This window comes from Corapipo altera, unplaced genomic scaffold, assembly GCF_003945725.1.
Source record: "Corapipo altera isolate COAL_440 unplaced genomic scaffold, ASM394572v1 56, whole genome shotgun sequence".
NCBI classification, from domain to species: Eukaryota; Metazoa; Chordata; class Aves; order Passeriformes; family Pipridae; genus Corapipo; species Corapipo altera.
The window spans coordinates 5,920,107-5,935,262 of NW_020884896.1; the positions used below are offsets into that span (position 1 = coordinate 5,920,107).

Consider the following 15,156-nt stretch of genomic DNA (forward strand, 5'->3'; position numbering starts at 1 on the left):
GGGGGGAGCGGTACGTGCCGAGCCGCACGCGGCGCCCACGCGCGGGAGCGCTCGCGCGTGGGCGTGTCCGTGGGCGCTCACGTGCATGCCCGTGGCCGCGCGCGCGTGTGCGCGCTCACGTCGGCGCCTCCGCGCTCTCTCGGGTGCTCGCGTGTGCGCGTCTTCGCACGTGGGTGTTCACGTGCGGTCTCCGCGCGTCCTCGTTTCAGCAGCCGCGCGCGCGCGCGTGTCCGCGGGCTCGCGCGGGTTTCGATGTCCGCGCCCCGCGCGTGCCCGTAGCGCCGCGCTCGCACCCGCCGCGTTGGCGTCCACGCGTGGCGCGGCGGCTGCGCGGAAGCGCGCGCGGGGCCGCGCCTCCGCAGGAGTGGGCGCCGGCCCGAGCGCTGGGCGGTGCGTGCGGGCACACGCGTGTGTGCGAGCGGGGCCGTGTCCACGCGCGGGCGGCGCTCCGCGGGGTCTGTGAGTGCGCGGCAGGGCACGAACACGCATGCCGTGGAGGTGCGAGTGCATGGGGTGCGTGTGCCTGTGGGTGCGTGTCCCCACGCCGGCCGTGCCCCCCCAGCCCCTCACCCCGGCGTTGTCGGGGGGCGCTGCCCCGGGGCGGCCCCCCCGCGCCGGCCCCCGCCCCCGCCGCCCCCCCGCCGCCCTCCCGCAGCCCCCCCGGCCGCCGCGTATCACCTGAAACCGCCGCGGTGTCGGGTTCGCGCTGGAGGGGCCGGGCCCTTCCGGGAGGTCCGGGGGGTCACGGCCGACCGGGGGTGGAAGCGTTCCCCCCCGGGGAGGGGGACACGGGGGGACACCGGCTCGCATCACCGGAGTTAGCGGAGCGGGGGGACACTACACCTCTCCTCCCCTGCCTCAGTTTCCCCTGTGTGGCTCTGGCATGCTCCGCGCAAAGGGAGGAGGTGAGGGGGAACACCACATTCCTTGCCCCACGCAGCCTCGTGGGGGGACGCGCCCCCGGGGCACCCCCACGCCCAGCCCGTGGCGGGGGATACGCACGGGGCTGCCCCACCCCGCCAGCTGCAAGGCCAGCCCCGGCCGCTCTCGATTGACAGCTCCCGCACCCGATGGCCGCGCCGGTCCCGCTGGGAAAGCCAATCCCCGCGGGCGGGGGGGCCGGAGGCGGTGCTGCCCCCCGGCCTCGCCATCCCCCCCGCGCTGCTGCCAGGTGTCTCTTTCGCAGGTGGCACCATGGGGACAGGTGAGGAGGGCACGGGGCGAGGGGGAGGGAGCGACGGCGGTAGGGGGGTCCCCTGCACCCCTTCGAGGAGGGGGGACCGGCGGCTGATGCTCGAGAGGGGCAGCGGGTGGGTGCCGTGGGGGGCTGGCAGCAGTCGGGACACCAGAGTGTCCCCTGAGCCGGGGCCATCACTTATTTATTGAGGTCAGGCTGGGGCGAGCGGGGGACGAAGCGGGGGGGGGGGGGCACCGTGATGGCGTTTCACCCACGCCTGGAAAATCCCCGCGGGAACTGCCATAGGGAGCGGCACACCCATCTCCTGCCCTACGGCATTGGGAATCTAGAGGAGCCCTAGGGAGGGTGGAGAGTGGCCGGAGGGGTCAGGTCCCACTTTCTGGTGTAAAGCTGATGTCCCCGTGTCCCCTCTCCAGAACCTTTCTGGATTTATACTGCCACATAAAGCCCCTTTGCACCCCCTATTCTGGATTTGCATTGCTAGGTAGAGCCCCTTTGCACTCCAGCATCCTTGCTCCAGGGCAGGGCAACCTGTTCCCACACCCCCATGGTGGTACCCAGGAGGCATGCAACAGTTTGACCCTGAGGACACTATAGGACGGGAGGGGATTGGGCTGGGGAGGAGGTCACAAAGCTCCTTCTTCCAGGCTGTGCTGCTGGACCTGGGACCTGTCCTGCCAGCACCAAGCACCCACGCCAGCTGTCCCCAGCATCACGCTGCTAAAAGAGAGCGGTGCCCAAGCCTGGGCATGTGCTGCTGGACTATGCCATGTCCCCCGCTGGCTGACGGGCAGCCCTGGCCCTGTGAGGACACAGCCAGCCCTGAGCCAGACACCGGGACGCCGGAGTGCCCAGCACCACCATGGCCCAGGACTGGGAGGCGGTGCTGTCGGGGATGACGGTGGGCAGCCGGTCGCGGAGCTCCAGCAGCGAGGCCAGCCTGGCTCCCCACTTTCTCCTCAGCAAGCAGAGCCGCCTGCTCAATGGGGCCACCCGGAGCACCCGCGCCACCTCCCCCATGGGCCGTGTCATCCTCATCAATGCCCCCATCGAAGGTGCGTGGCGTGTCCCAGCCCTCCGCCCACCCCTATGGCCAGGAGGGCTGGGACGGCAGGGTTCCATGGGTCTGGGGGCAGGGAGGGCTGTCCAGGGACTGGGGATATCCCCAGTAAGAAAGACACCCCCTGCCATTGCTCACACTGAGCCTGGGTGAGTCATCCATTCCCCTGTCCCCACAGCCAGCAGCAACGAGAGTGACATCATCAATGCCATCACGGTGGAGAAGAGTGCAGATGGCAAACTGGGCTTCAGTGTCCGTGGTGGCTCCGAGCATGGGTTGGGCATCTTTGTCAGCAAAGTGGAGGAGGGCAGTGCTGCCGGTAAGAAGGACAGGGCGAGAGACACCAGTGGGGATAGGTATGTGCCAGCAAGACCCTCTCAAGAAGGTCACACTGACATGGTGCTGCAGCGACAATGCCACCCTTCACGGTGGAAAGCCACCATCTGCTCCCTACTGCCTTTTGGCCATGGGGTTTTCAGGCTGCCCTCCGAGAAGAGCAGGAAACAGGAGTAGGCAGCCGTGCCAATTGCTCTGAGCTCCCTCCCCAAGCCACAGTGAGGTGGCAAGCCACCCACGCCTGCCATTGTCTCAGTGTGATTGTCAGGCATCCTCACCTCTGTTCCCATGGGGTTCAAATGAGGTCGAGGACACATTTAGGGAGGGGTTACCAAACAAGGACATCAGTGCCAGTCAGGTGCCCACCTGAGCTGTGTGCCCCTCGCAGAGCAGGCTGGGCTGTGTGTTGGTGACAAGATCACAGAGGTGAACAGTGTGAGCCTGGAGAACATCACCATGAGCAGTGCTGTCAAGGTCCTCACCGGCAACAACCGCCTCCGCATGGTGGTCCGGCGGATGGGCCGTGTGCCAGGAATCAAGTTCTCCAAGGAGAAGACAGCATGGTGAGTGGGGCCAGCACCCCAAAACCCAACCCCCTGGAGGGCATGGCAGAGATGCTGGATGACAGAAGGATCCGGAGCTGGGGGAACCCCAGGGTGGGGGGCATCAGAACTCTCTAGCAAAGGTGGGGAGAGACCAGGGTGAGGTGAAGGATGAGATAGGAAGGTCTGGAGCAGGCAGGGTGGGTGCAAGCGCCATCGTAAACATCCCCCATCCCCATCACTCTCTTCCACTGGGTGACACCAATGGCCCCATCCTGCTAGAAGATGAAAGCCAGATCCCCAAGCCCCCCTACGCTGTGCCCATTCTCCAGGGTGGATGTGGTGAACAGACGCCTGGTGGTGGAGAAAAGCGGCTCAACACCATCGGAGAGCGGCTCCGAGGATGGGCTGCGGCGCATTGTCCACCTCTACACCACCTCTGATGACTACTGCCTGGGCTTCAACATCCGTGGTGGCAGGGAGTTTGGCCTCGGCATCTATGTCTCCAAGTACGGCTGACCCAGGGGGCATGAGGGGGACATAGCGCCCCAGTCTGTGCTGTGCCCACACTGGGGCTCAGCACTGCCTCCCTGGCTGAGCTCCCCACCCTCAAAAGACTGTGGGCACCACCACCAAGGGTGCTGGGGCATGGGGCTACCCACGTGGAGGTGCGGGGCAGGAGCAGAACTCCGACAAGGGTTCATCCCATGCTGTTCCCTCTGTGCCCTAGGGTGGACCCTGGGGGGCTGGCGGAGCAGAACGGCATTCGGGTGGGAGACCAAGTCCTTGCAGCCAATGGAGTCAAGTTTGAAGACATAAGCCATAGCAAGGCAGTGGAGGTGCTCAAGGGGCAGACCCACATCATGCTCACCATCAAGGTACCTGCACCCCGGCCTATGGGATCCTCGGGTGAGGCAAGGGTTGGTGTGTCCCCATACTGGCGCTGCCCCAGCTCGGCTCGGTGCCCGTGGGGCTGGTGCAGCTGCCGGCTGGTTGGGTTTCAGGTGGGTGGGAAGGGGCGATGCATTATTCATGGTTGGCACCAGATCGGGTTCGCTGGGACAGCCGGCATTCACTGACCCCCTTGTCCTCTTCCCCGTGTGTAGGAGACAGGCCGGTTCCCTGCCTACAAGGAGTTGGTGGCCGAGTACTGCTGGCTCAGTCGCTGTAAGGGCAGTGCCTTGCGGGTACTGGCAGGGATGCGGGGCTGGGGCATGGGGCTGTGGTTGGGATCCCCATGCAACTGGTGTCTTGCCACTCTGGGGAGGGAGAATATCCACATGCCATGGGATCCCATGGCTTTGGAGAGGGCATAAGGCCCCCTATGCCACAGCCAGCAGCCCTGCGATCCCGCAGGGTCCTACGTGTCCCCATCTTTGGAGAGGACATGATCCCTATGCAGTGGCCAGCAGCCCACTGGTCCCCATTACTCTGTGGGACTCCACATGTCCCTTTTCAAGAACCCAGTACCCCCCATGTGCCTGCTAGCAGCCCTGCAATCCCCACGGCCCTATGAGTCCCCACACGTCCTCTGTTTTGGGGGGGATGTGGAACCCTTGGTGGCCCACAGTGTGTCACACTGTGTTCACGCTGTGCCTTTGCAGTGACCAACGGGCAGCTGCAGCAGTTGTCTCAAACCTCAGAAACCAGCTCCTCCATCTCCTCCTACTCCTCGGGGCCAGCACCAGGGACAGTAAACGGGCTGGGGATGGCTGCCCCAGGGCCCCCAGCCCGCACCGTGGATGTGGCCATCTCCACGGAGGATGGGCCGCGGCGGAGCTGGGTGCGGGAGCGCGCCGAGCGGGCCATGCAGACTGAGCCAGCCACCGAGGGGCTGCCGGAGACGCGGCGCACGGTGCGGCCCCCTGAGCTGCTGCGGGACACGGCCATCCGGGGCCAGGGCACCCGCGAGACCCCCAGCATTCACCCACGCCGGACCTTCACCCACTCACCCAAGACAGCGCTGCTGCTGGCGCTCAGCCGGCCACGGCAGCCCATTACACGCTCCCAGAGTGACCTCACCGTCGCCGGTAGGCACTGGGGCATGGCCCCACACAATGGGACTCACCCCTGGCTGGTGTCCCCCTCCAGCCCTTCACCCCCAGCCCTGTGAGTCTCGCAGCTCAACCCCTGCCCCACTTGGAGTGAGTCTCCTGCTTGAGCATCCCATAGTCCCTGACCCACATGGATACCTGGACACTACTCCTGGACTTCCTACAGTCAAGCTCTCTGGTCCCTACTCTAGCACCCTATAGCCCATATGGACCCCTGACTGCTAACCCTGGGTATTCTATAGCCCCACATAGCTGCAACCCTGTCCATGGGGCTTGCCAGGCACCCCAAAGCCCAACCCCAAGTCCCCTGGAGACCCACTGCACCCGACAGCAGGACTCTTTCCCAGTCAGTGTCTCCCAGTAGCCCCTCCAATCCCCCAAAGTTCCCTGCCTCCAAACAAGGTTTGGGGTGGCATCCCCCGGCCTCTCCAAAGACCCCCTCTCTCTGTCCACAGAGGAGAAGCGGAAGAAGGAGAAGCCAGATGGACAAGGGGCACGGGGGGCCCCCCCAGGGCTGCACCGGTCCAAGACCCTTGTCAACCTCTTTTTCAAGGGGGGCCGTGCCACCAGCCAGAGCTGGGCCCTCCCGAGCCAGGAGGCCCCTGCCTCTGACCGTCGGGCACGCACTAAGTCCCCAGGGCGCTCCGATGGGGACAGAGGTACTGGACTGGGTGACAGGGCAGAGAGGGACTCAACCTGGGACTGGTCCTCCCTTGTATGGGCCTGTTGTGGCATCCCTGGCATGGAGGGTGCATAGGGAGGGGCTCCTCAGGCATGCAGTTTTGACAGTGGGCAGCAATGTTGCCGACTCCCCTGGGTGCTCACCCCTCTCCATCTCCCTTGCAGTAGGTGCTGTGCAGAAGTTTGTCATCCGGAGCCTGAAGCGGGGTAACGGGGGTGCCCGTGTGCCCAGGGGGGTGTGGGGCAGGCTCTGCATGTGCCTGGCCCTGTGCTGTGTGTGTCTGTCCCACTCTGGTGTGGAGCGAGCTGTTGGGGTGGGGGGCATGGGGAGCTTTCTGGGCTGCCTGGGGCAGTCCTTGCCCCGCTGGCCACCCCTCCTTGATGTGCCTCCCCAGAGAAAAGCCAGCGTGCCAGCATCCTGGGCCCCACGGGCATCACCACCCTGCAGCCCAATGGCAGCGATCCTGAGGCCCGGCTCCCGCACATCCAGGAAACCGCTACACGCCTCCTCAGCCCCGACGAGGTGACAGCCGTGCTCCGCCACTGCTCCCGGGTACGCACCAAAGGCAGAGCACAGGCAGGGAAGTGCTGCCAGCCTGGGCTCATCCCTGGGAAGCTCCTGCATCCCAGGGGCATGGCGAGCACTATGTGCCCACATTGAGCTCTGGGAGGTAAACTGAGGCACGGGGGGCAGGACATGCATCCACTGACACCCCTCCTGTGCCCGCAGTACCTGCACGAGGGCAGTGTGGAGGATTTGGTGCGGCCACTGCTGGCCATCCTGGACCGGCCTGAGAAGGTCCTGCTGCTGCGGGATGTGAGGTGAGTGCTGCTGGGGAGTATCTCAGTGTACCCCAATACTGCCCAGCCTGATGTGTGATCAACTCAGACTCTCAGACACACTCATCAGCCCTGATCATGCTCCATCCCAGAGGCTGCCACAACCTGTCCTCCCTCTTTGCCTTGACAGGAGTGTGGTGGCCCCCACAGACCTGGGCCGGTTTGACAGCATGGTGATGCCCTTGGAGTTGGAAGCCTTCGATGCCCTAAAGAGCCGCTCAGGTGGAGCCCAGCCCCCCCAGGGACCTTGAGTGGGGGGAGGTAGTGGGCAGGGGTGAGTGCGGCTTGGGGGGTGACTGGGAGCTCTTCCTGACCACAGTGCGCTCACCTGCCCTCCGGCCAGCCCGCCATGATGTCCCCCCCAAGAGACACCTCATCACACCAGTGCCTGGTGAGTGCCACCCACAGACAGCCAGGACACCAGGCTGCCTGTGGAGCCCCTACTGGATGGAAAGGATATAGGGGCAGTTTAAGGGAGGAGAAAGGGAGTTGGGATGCCTGGGTGCAGGGGGTCCCAGGGAAGAGGGCACCTGGTGTCCCTGGGTGTTGGGAAGACCTGGAGCAGCATTATCTGTAGATCCTAGGTGCCAAGGGGTCTTGGGGAGGAGGATTTGGAATACCTGGAGAGAGCTGGGGTCTGGGGATCCCTGGATGTCAGATGCCCTAGGGAGGGGAGCTGGGGTGTCTGACTATCTGAGGAAGATTTGGAGTACCCAGGGGATGCCTGTGTGGCAGGGGTCATGGGGAGTGGGGCTGCAGGGGTCCAGGGGGATCCTTGAGAGACAGGGGTCCCAGGGAGCAAGGCTGTGGGGTCCTGGAGAGATCCCTGAGCCCCTCTCGTTTCAGACTATCGGGGTGGATTCCTGCTGAAGCCAGCAGGAACCCCAGAGCTAGAGGAAGCTGGGGAGCAGCAGTCAAGCCCAGCCCGTCCAAGAGCATCCCCCAGCCCCCGCCGGCTTCACCCCCGCACCTACACCCCACTCCCCGACGTGCCAGTGGATGCCTACGCCTGCACCAGCCGCCCCCTGCCCACCCTTGGCCCCGGGTCCCCCAACTGGCTGCTGGCTGAGCCCCCCCAAGGCAAGAGGCACGGGCGCTCGCGCAGCCCCCGGGCCACCTGGCGCAAGGAGTCTCCCGGGACAGCACCTGACAGAGGGGCCGAGGTGCTGGGGAAGCCCCGGCGGGCACGGGCTTCTCTTTCCCCTCTCTTTGGGAGGACAGGGGGTGAGGCAGAGGCTGGAGCAGCCATCAATGGCCCCGAGGATGCCAGCAGGGAAGAAGAGGAGGAGGAGGAATATCGTCTGCTCACTGTCACACTCTCCAAGCTGAAGCACTCGCTGGGTGGGTGGCACACCAGGGGACCCCAGGGGTGGGACAAGGACCCTTTTTCTGGCACCAGCATCACTGGTATGGGTGACACCCTTTTGACAAGGGTCAAAACCCAGAGCACTCCTCCAAAACTAGAAGGGGGGGAAAAGCTGCCCCTGCCCCAACCCCTCATCCATGTAGGACCTACCAAAACAGGGTAGGATGGAGGTGCAGCTGCCCAGGGGAAGGCAGTGCCATGCCTGTGAGTGGGTGGGGGTCCCAGCCTACCCGAGTGTGAGGATCTCGCGGCTCCCTTGCAGGGATCAGCATCTCCGGTGGCATCGAGTCAAGGGCACAGCCAGTGGTGAAGATTGAGAAGATCTTCCCTGGTGGAGCCGCCTTCCTCAGTGGCATCCTCAAGGTACGGGGGAACCTTGGGGGACTCAGCACATGCCATGGGGTGGAAAGACATCCAGACACCCCCATCCCTTGGTACCGCTGGGTTGGTGGCAGTCCCCAGGCACTCCAAAAGGAGCTGCACTTCACCCTACTGTCTTCCCTTGCGGGAGCCAGGCCGGACAGGAGCTGGTGTCGGTGGACGGGGAGAGCCTGCAGAACGTCACGCACCAGAAGGCTGTGGACATCATCCGCCAGGCTTACCGCAACAAAGCCAAGGAGCCCATGGAGCTGGTGGTGCGGGTGCCTGGAGCATCCTCAGACTGATGCTGTACCTTCCCTTCAAGGAGCCATCCCATGTTCCAGAGGAGCCAGATGGCTTATTTCTACACTGAGCTGTGGCTGGTCTCAGCACAGCCAGAGGGTGGGAGAGCCAGACCCACCTCAAGGGCACAGAGCAGCTGCCCACTGCAGGACCCAAAGGAGAGCACCACTGGCAACACAGGAGATGGACAGGTGGCCCCTGACCCCTCTCTGGACACACAGACACAGTCCTGAAAAAAACACAGCCAGGGGCTTGTTTTTTAATTGCCGTTTCTGGGTGGTACATGGGTGAGCCAGCGAGACACGACTGGAATAAAGTACAAAAATCCCCCCCTGGAGCCAGGGGTGACCAAGCCACACTGGGGCACAGACAGACTTTTCCTTTGGTTTGATTCCCGCTCGGTGCCCAGCTGGGCTCCCCCCCTCTGCCCACTCCGGGGGTGTCCCCAGAGTGTCCCCAGCTGGCACATGCAGCACTGCACCCCTCTCCCCTGGCAGGCTGGGCATCACAGGGGCATGGGCTCTTTTGGGGGGACAGGAAACAGAGGGTTTCTGGGGGCAAGGGCATGGGAAAGGCACTGAGGGCAAACTGCCCCGTGGCAGGGGTGAGGGGGCACAGACTGGTGGAGTGTGAGCTGGGAGAGGGTGATATGTTTTGGTAGGTCCTATAAAAATAGAGTTATTTAAAATGGCACAGAAACGAATTCCCTGACAAACACACAGAGGGGCATGAAGGAGGCTGGCATGGGCAGGGACAGGGCACATGCCAAGTGACTGGGTGACAGTGCCAGCAGGGACGAGAGGGAGGGGACAAGTCAGCCCTCCCCCCCTACCCAAGGTGACCCTGGCTGAAGCCAGCACCACTAATCCCCAGGCACTAAGAGGATCAGCAGGAACCAGTTCCGGGCGGCCCCAAGGCCGGGACTCAGGACCCACCTGACCTCACATCTCACGGGCACCCCTCACTGCAGTGAGCACTGATGCACCCTCACCCCAAAACCTCCATGCTGGGGAGGGGACAGCACCTGCAGTCCCCTCTGCCTCTTCACAGTGCCAGCAGTCTACAGAGCTGAGGGGAGAGCAGGGACCCTCCACAGCCCAACAGCTCCCAAAATCACAGGGGCTGGAGGCCCCTCTAGCCCTCCAAACATGGGGTGAAGGCAGGCAGCATCTCAGATCTCGGTGGCCGTGATCTCCTCAAAGGGTGGGTCAGGGGGATCACAGGGTTCGGGCAGAGGGTCCTCGCCCTGAAGCCGGAGATGCTGGAGCCGCTGCTCCAGCCGCCGGTTGCGCCGGTACATCTGGATGTAGCTGTATTGCAGCTGCTTCTGGTAGCGGATGACCCGCTCCTTCTCACCCTGCCACGTGCCACGTTCCTGCTCGAAGGCATCCCGCTGCTCCTGTCCACGCCGCCGCTCCAGGGCCACCTCCGCACGCAGCCGCTCCAGCTGCCGCCGCAGCCCCGCACTGCCCCGAGGCTCTTCGCCGGGTGGGGGGCATCCCTCACCAGGTGGGGGACACCCTTCGCCGGGTGGGGGGCATCGCCCACGGGCGGCTTCCCGCAGCCCCACCACCTCCTCCTCCAGCCGGCCGGCTTTGGCACGGAAGAGGTCGGCCTCGCTCTTGCGGCGTTGCAGTTCGTTGGCGCAGACCTCCAGCTCCAGCGCCTTGAGGCGGGCGGCCTCCTGCAGCCCCTGCGCCCGCCGCTCGCCTGCCTGCAGCTGCGCCCGTGCCTCCCGCAGCTGAGCCCGCAACCCCAGCAGCTCCGCGCCCCGCTGTGCCAGCTCTGCCTGCGCCTCCTTCAGCTGCTGCTTCAGCAGAGAGATCTCCCCTGACTTCTGGCACACCTGTGGGGACAATGGGCCTCAGACGTTGGCCAGGAAACCCTGACCACAGCCTGTACCCCCTGACGTGCCTGGTGCTGCCAGATGACTCACCTCCCACTTGGTCTCCTCCAGCCGGGGTGCCAGCTCAGTGCGCTCCCGCTGGAAGGAGGCACAGCGCCGCTCCAGCAGCTCCCGCTCCTGCAGAAGCTGGGCCAAGTCCTCCTGCAGCTGCTTCTTCTCCTGCTGCAGCTGCAGCACCTGGAGCTGCAGGACCTGTTGCCCCCGCTGCGCCGCGTGGGCCGCCTGCCGTGCCTGGGCCACACAGCGCTGCCGCAGCCCTTCCAGCTCCTGCTCACACCGACGCTGCTTCTCCTCATACACCTGGGCCATAGGATGCACAGGTGCTGGAGAGGCAGCACAGCATGCCCCCACTTCTGTTGTCCTCTCCAAGATCGGCATCACATAGAGGGGGTAGTGCATCTCCCCCAGATGGAGGAAGGGTCCAGGAAGTGTGGTACACACCTCTTTGTGCCCCTTTATCCCTCTGCATGATGGGCCCCCCGTGTCAGCACTCCCAGAGCCTACAGGGCTCCCTCAGCCCCATCACCAGCAGGGAGATGCCACAAGTCTCGGGCTCATTCAAAAAAGGGCACCCCAAGATAAAGCCCCCCAGCCTATACAACTGGCCCCATGGGCCATACAAGACCCTCCCAGGGACTATATAGGACCATTCAGCTGGTGAGAAAAACCCACATACCCAGACCCACAGGAAAAAGCACCCCGTACAAGAGTCTGTAAAGGGTCCCTATTCCCAGCCAAGGGAATTCCCATGCCCCAGGGAGGGAGACAGGAACAGGACAGGGGGACATCAGAGACATACCTGGCAAATGGCCACCTCATTCTCATCCAGGCTGTCACGCAGGAGCCGCAGCTCGGCCTCCCTCTCCCGCAGCTTTTCCTCCAGCTCCCGCACCAGCATGGCCTCCTCACCAGGCAGAGGCGAGCGTCCGCAGGAGCCACTCTCTGAGGAGGGCCGGCCCCGGCCGCTCAGCGAGCCTGTGCTCTTGCTGGAGGACGAGCGCCCGCTGTCCGAGTTGGAGGGGCGACAGCCCACCGGAGGATCAAGGGGGCCATGGGGGGTGGTCGGCAGAGCACCCACCTCTGGGTGCTGGCTGCAGCCCGTGCTGTAGGTGGGCAGACTGGAGAGGGAGTTGCGCCCAGAGTCGGAGAGGGTGCTGGCACGGCAGCTCAGAGAGCCAGGCTTCTCGACACCCAGCAAGTGGGTGAGGCTCACCTGGCTCTCCGAGAGCCCCAGGCGTGTGCCTGGCTGGGCACTCCGAAGCTTGGATACCACTGGCTTGAAGGCCATGGGGCGGATCAGGGTTTTCTCCACATTCTGTCAGGAAAACAGGGGAGATTGAGGGGTTGGGGAGGACCCACCACCCTTAAGAAAGGCTGCCTTGGACTGTGATGAGGGGTGCCCTCAGCCTAGATGCCTTCACACTCCAAAGAAGACAAAGGCCAGTCACCACTCACTCCATCCCTTTTCCATGGGGTGCCCAAGTGGGCTCCCCAAACCCCCTGGCACAGAGAGGACATTAAGAGCATGGGGACCACCACTTCCCAAAGGACACCATAAGTGTGGCCATGTGGTCCCAGTTCATACATCTGAGCCAACAGTCCCAGCATGGCATGGGGAGTAAAGTCAAGACCCCAGCACCCACCCACTCTGCTGCTGCCCCCCCCACCTCTTCCAGCTTGCCAGAGACGGGGATGAGCTTGGGGGGTGGCCCTCGAAGGTGATCACTTGGTGCTTGGTCATCACGGAGCTCATCTGAGTCACTGCAGGGGCTGGCAGGAGAGGAGGCGTCAAGCCAGTCACCACAGAAGCCACCGTTGGCATAGGAGTGGGTGACGATGGGCACAGACACACGGGGCTCCTCAGGAGTGGCCCGGAGCAGCCCCTCTTGCTTGCAGAAGGTGGTGGAGGGGTCCCCATCACAGGGCTGGCTGGTGTGGTCATGGCGAGGCCGGACGGGCAGGAGGCTGCCCACACTGCCCATGGTGGCAGGGGGCGAGCAGGCAGCAGCACGGAGCTGTGTGGCTCCCTCGGCAGCGGCCTCAAGGGGCACTGGCAGCGTCTGCACGATGGCCATGGCGGGGGGGCCCCCGGCAGGCAGGGGCACACGGGCAGCCTGCAGGCAAGGGAGACAGGGTATTAGAGCTGTGGGTACCACTGGCCGTGCCCCACCAGATGCCAGTATCCCCAGCTGGGCACAAGGGCACTCCCAGGTTCCCAGCCACCATCCCCTTGGGCATGGGCTGGCCCAAGGAGAAGCAGTCAGAAAGAGATGCCAAATGAGCCAGAACAAAATAAGGATTAGTTGGAGGAGCGGCACCAGCACCCCCCAAGTTGTGCTCAGCACCCCAGTGGAGCAGCATGGGGCTGCCAGGGGCTGTGGGGTGCTGGTAGCACTGTAGGACAGCAGTGATGTGGTCCTGCCTCCTGCCATGCCCTGGAGTGACCCTGCCATGGGAAGCGTGCCAAGACTGGAGGCGAATCCCGAGAGGCCTGCAGAGAGCCAGCTCATGTGCAGCCTGCCGCCTGCCTGCCCCATGGCACCCACCAGTGCAGCCCTGCAGAGAGTGAGGGACAGACTCACACTCCAGTGTCAGCCACCTCCTCGGCCCCACAACCCTCACCTCCCTGCAGTGATCCCATAGAGGGTGCCCCCCACCCCCAACCATCCACAGTGGGGCACAGGGTGCCCTGGAGAGGGCAACCAAGGGGGAAGTCGTCTGGTGGGCACCAGGCTCTTTCCCAGCCCTAACACATGGGGGTTTGTTCCCACCCCCTCCAGTTGAGGGGCTCTGCCAGTGCTCTGCTGTGACCTCCGTGCCCCCCCCCCGCTCCAACCCATGCCATACGCCCGCGTGACGGGAGCCGGCCGAAGGGCCAGATCCATCCCCCGCTGCCTCACTGCATCTCGCACAGGGCTGCGGCTGGCACAGGGCGCGGGCAGGGGGGGCGGCTGCCCGCACGGTCTCTCCCGCCGAGCTGTCACCTGAAATCAATCTGTCTGCCAGCGCCCGGGGAGGGGCGAGCAGCGGAGAGATGCCAGTGAGCCAGCCCCCCCCTGCCACCGTCACCCCCACCGGCACGTGCCATCCCCAGGCACCGTGACCTCACACCATGCTCCTGATACCCTTGGGTGGGAAGGTGGGTGACCCCCACCACTGGCTCCACTCACCTCGCCAGCCGCTGCCCATCCGTCCGGTCCACTCAGGCCTCTACACCATAAACACGGCTCCGCCGGCCCCTGAAGCAGGAAGGAGGAAGAGGAGGGGGTCAGGGCACAGAACGGCAGCAGGGGTTCCTGTGTCCCCGCTGCCTCCCCGTCCAAGCCCCCCCGGCTGGCGGGGCCAGGGCAGATGGTGCCAGCGTGTCACTGAGGGTGGCAGGGGAGCCCGGCGTCGGGTGCGCTGTTCCAGGGTGGAACCCCGGGTGGGCTGCGGTTACCCCGGGAGGGGGGTGGGGACAATAGCCCGCCATGGGGACCCGCTGCTGCCGGAAGAGCAGGAATAAGGGATCAGGACCCCCAAAGGGACATCTCATGGCCCGCCAGCGGCAGCCAGCCAAGGCGCAGTACCCCACCCCAGCGAAACGCCCCTGGGACGTGCGGGTCAGGGGGACGGACGCCCCCGGGGACAGTGGGGCCCCACACAGCCCAGAGGGGGCACTGCCTCTGACGGGGCCCTGCCAAGCAGGTGGTGGGAACAGACTCCATCTTCTCCCTCCCGCCAGCCCCCCGGTCCGCCGAGAGGGTCCCACCACTGTCCGGGGAGGGAGGGGCTGCCCAGCCGCCCAGTAAAACCAGTCAGCAACTGGGGTGGCGTCACCACCAGCCACTCCGGCTGGAGCACAGCGTTGCCGGATCCCACCGTTCCAACCCCGAAATGTCAAGGGAAGGCTCGGCCCCTGCTCAGCCAGATCCCCACTCTGAGCAGCTGGGGGTTCCGGGCCCCCAGGGACCCCCATGACTCGACGGCACCAAAGGACCACTCCAGAGCAGGGGGAATCAGCCCCTCGTCACTCCCCACACACCTGGCACATGTGGGATGGACACCCTCCATGCCCAGCTGTGCCCCTCTCTGGTTCCCCCAGCATCCTGAGGTTCCCTCGATGGTGCTGCTCCCCTTGTCCGCTCGGAGCCATCCCGCCCCACTGAGCCCCACAGCACCCAGCCTGCCCCACGGTGCTTCCACCCACCCCAACCCCACAAGCATCCTGAACCGCCCCATGGCACCCGTGAGCCCCGCTGCCCCACAGCTCCCCCAGAGTGCCCTAAACCGTCCCCAAAGTTTCACGACACCCACAAAACGCTCCACGGCACTCCCGGGCCTCTGCTGCCCCACACCTCCCCGAAGTGCTCCTAAACCACCCCGAAAGTGCTGCAAAAGACCCCCAAAGTGCCCCACAGCGCACCTGGGCCTTCACTGCCCCACAGCTCGCCCCTAAAGCACCCCCAAAGTGCCCCGGGAATCCCTCAAGTGCCCCAAAAAGCCTCTGGGCCTCTGCACTCGCAGGGCC

At 64.9% G+C, this 15,156-nt stretch overlaps 3 protein-coding genes across 7 annotated transcripts in view; 1 reads left to right on the forward strand and 2 right to left on the reverse strand.

Annotated features, from left to right (window-relative positions):
• Nucleotides 1-739, reverse strand: part of SFXN3 (sideroflexin 3) — a 6,160-nt gene extending 5,421 nt beyond the window's left edge. Inside the window, exon 1 of one of the 2 annotated variants that reach the window (XM_027648131.1) lies at nucleotides 679-739. The gene's annotated coding sequence lies outside the window, so the exon portion shown is untranslated. Of the gene's footprint in view, nucleotides 1-81; nucleotides 107-678 lie in introns of those variants that run through there. The other variant, XM_027648132.1, reaches the window with a different exon arrangement.
• PDZD7 (PDZ domain containing 7) lies at nucleotides 273-9,096 on the forward strand. Of its 4 annotated transcripts, XM_027648124.1 has the most exons (17): nucleotides 273-1,204; nucleotides 1,846-2,253; nucleotides 2,437-2,577; nucleotides 2,983-3,157; nucleotides 3,469-3,645; nucleotides 3,867-4,014; nucleotides 4,243-4,303; nucleotides 4,741-5,166; nucleotides 5,646-5,849; nucleotides 6,037-6,078; nucleotides 6,267-6,424; nucleotides 6,602-6,693; nucleotides 6,842-6,933; nucleotides 7,031-7,102; nucleotides 7,558-8,052; nucleotides 8,340-8,440; nucleotides 8,593-9,096. In XM_027648124.1, the coding sequence occupies exons 2-17, from the start codon at nucleotides 2,061-2,063 to the stop codon at nucleotides 8,740-8,742; spliced, it is 2,727 nt and encodes a 908-aa protein (XP_027503925.1). In that variant the 5' UTR covers nucleotides 273-1,204; nucleotides 1,846-2,060; the 3' UTR covers nucleotides 8,743-9,096. The 4 variants fall into 4 exon arrangements, with proteins under 4 accessions (XP_027503925.1, XP_027503927.1, XP_027503926.1 ...); XM_027648126.1 differs by lacking the exon at nucleotides 6,037-6,078; XM_027648125.1 differs by lacking the exon at nucleotides 273-1,204 and having other exon boundaries at nucleotides 1,304-2,253.
• On the reverse strand, nucleotides 8,971-14,454 carry LZTS2 (leucine zipper tumor suppressor 2). Its single transcript, XM_027648128.1, has 6 exons — nucleotides 14,398-14,454; nucleotides 13,817-13,885; nucleotides 12,314-12,760; nucleotides 11,446-11,961; nucleotides 10,677-10,946; nucleotides 8,971-10,586 (listed from the first exon to the last, which is right to left on the reverse strand). Exons 3-6 carry the CDS (start codon nucleotides 12,719-12,721, stop codon nucleotides 9,912-9,914), a joined length of 1,869 nt encoding a protein of 622 aa, XP_027503929.1. The 5' UTR covers nucleotides 12,722-12,760; nucleotides 13,817-13,885; nucleotides 14,398-14,454; the 3' UTR covers nucleotides 8,971-9,911.
• Between the last annotated feature and the right edge of the window lie 702 nt (nucleotides 14,455-15,156).

Coding starts and splice junctions, on each gene's coding strand:
- PDZD7 (XM_027648124.1), top strand. CDS start 2,061: ATGGCCCAGGACTGGGAGGCGGTGCTGTCGGGGATGACGGTGGGCAGC. Junction 2,578..2,982: donor GGAGGAGGGCAGTGCTGCCG/GTAAGAAGGACA, acceptor TGCCCCTCGCAG/AGCAGGCTGGGCTGTGTGTT. Junction 6,934..7,030: donor TGCCCTAAAGAGCCGCTCAG/GTGGAGCCCAGC, acceptor TCCTGACCACAG/TGCGCTCACCTGCCCTCCGG.
- LZTS2 (XM_027648128.1), bottom strand. CDS start 12,721: ATGGCCATCGTGCAGACGCTGCCAGTGCCCCTTGAGGCCGCTGCCGAG. Junction 11,962..12,313: donor TCTCTGGCAAGCTGGAAGAG/GTGGGGGGGGCA, acceptor TTTTCCTGACAG/AATGTGGAGAAAACCCTGAT. Junction 10,947..11,445: donor ATGAGGTGGCCATTTGCCAG/GTATGTCTCTGA, acceptor CCTATGGCCCAG/GTGTATGAGGAGAAGCAGCG.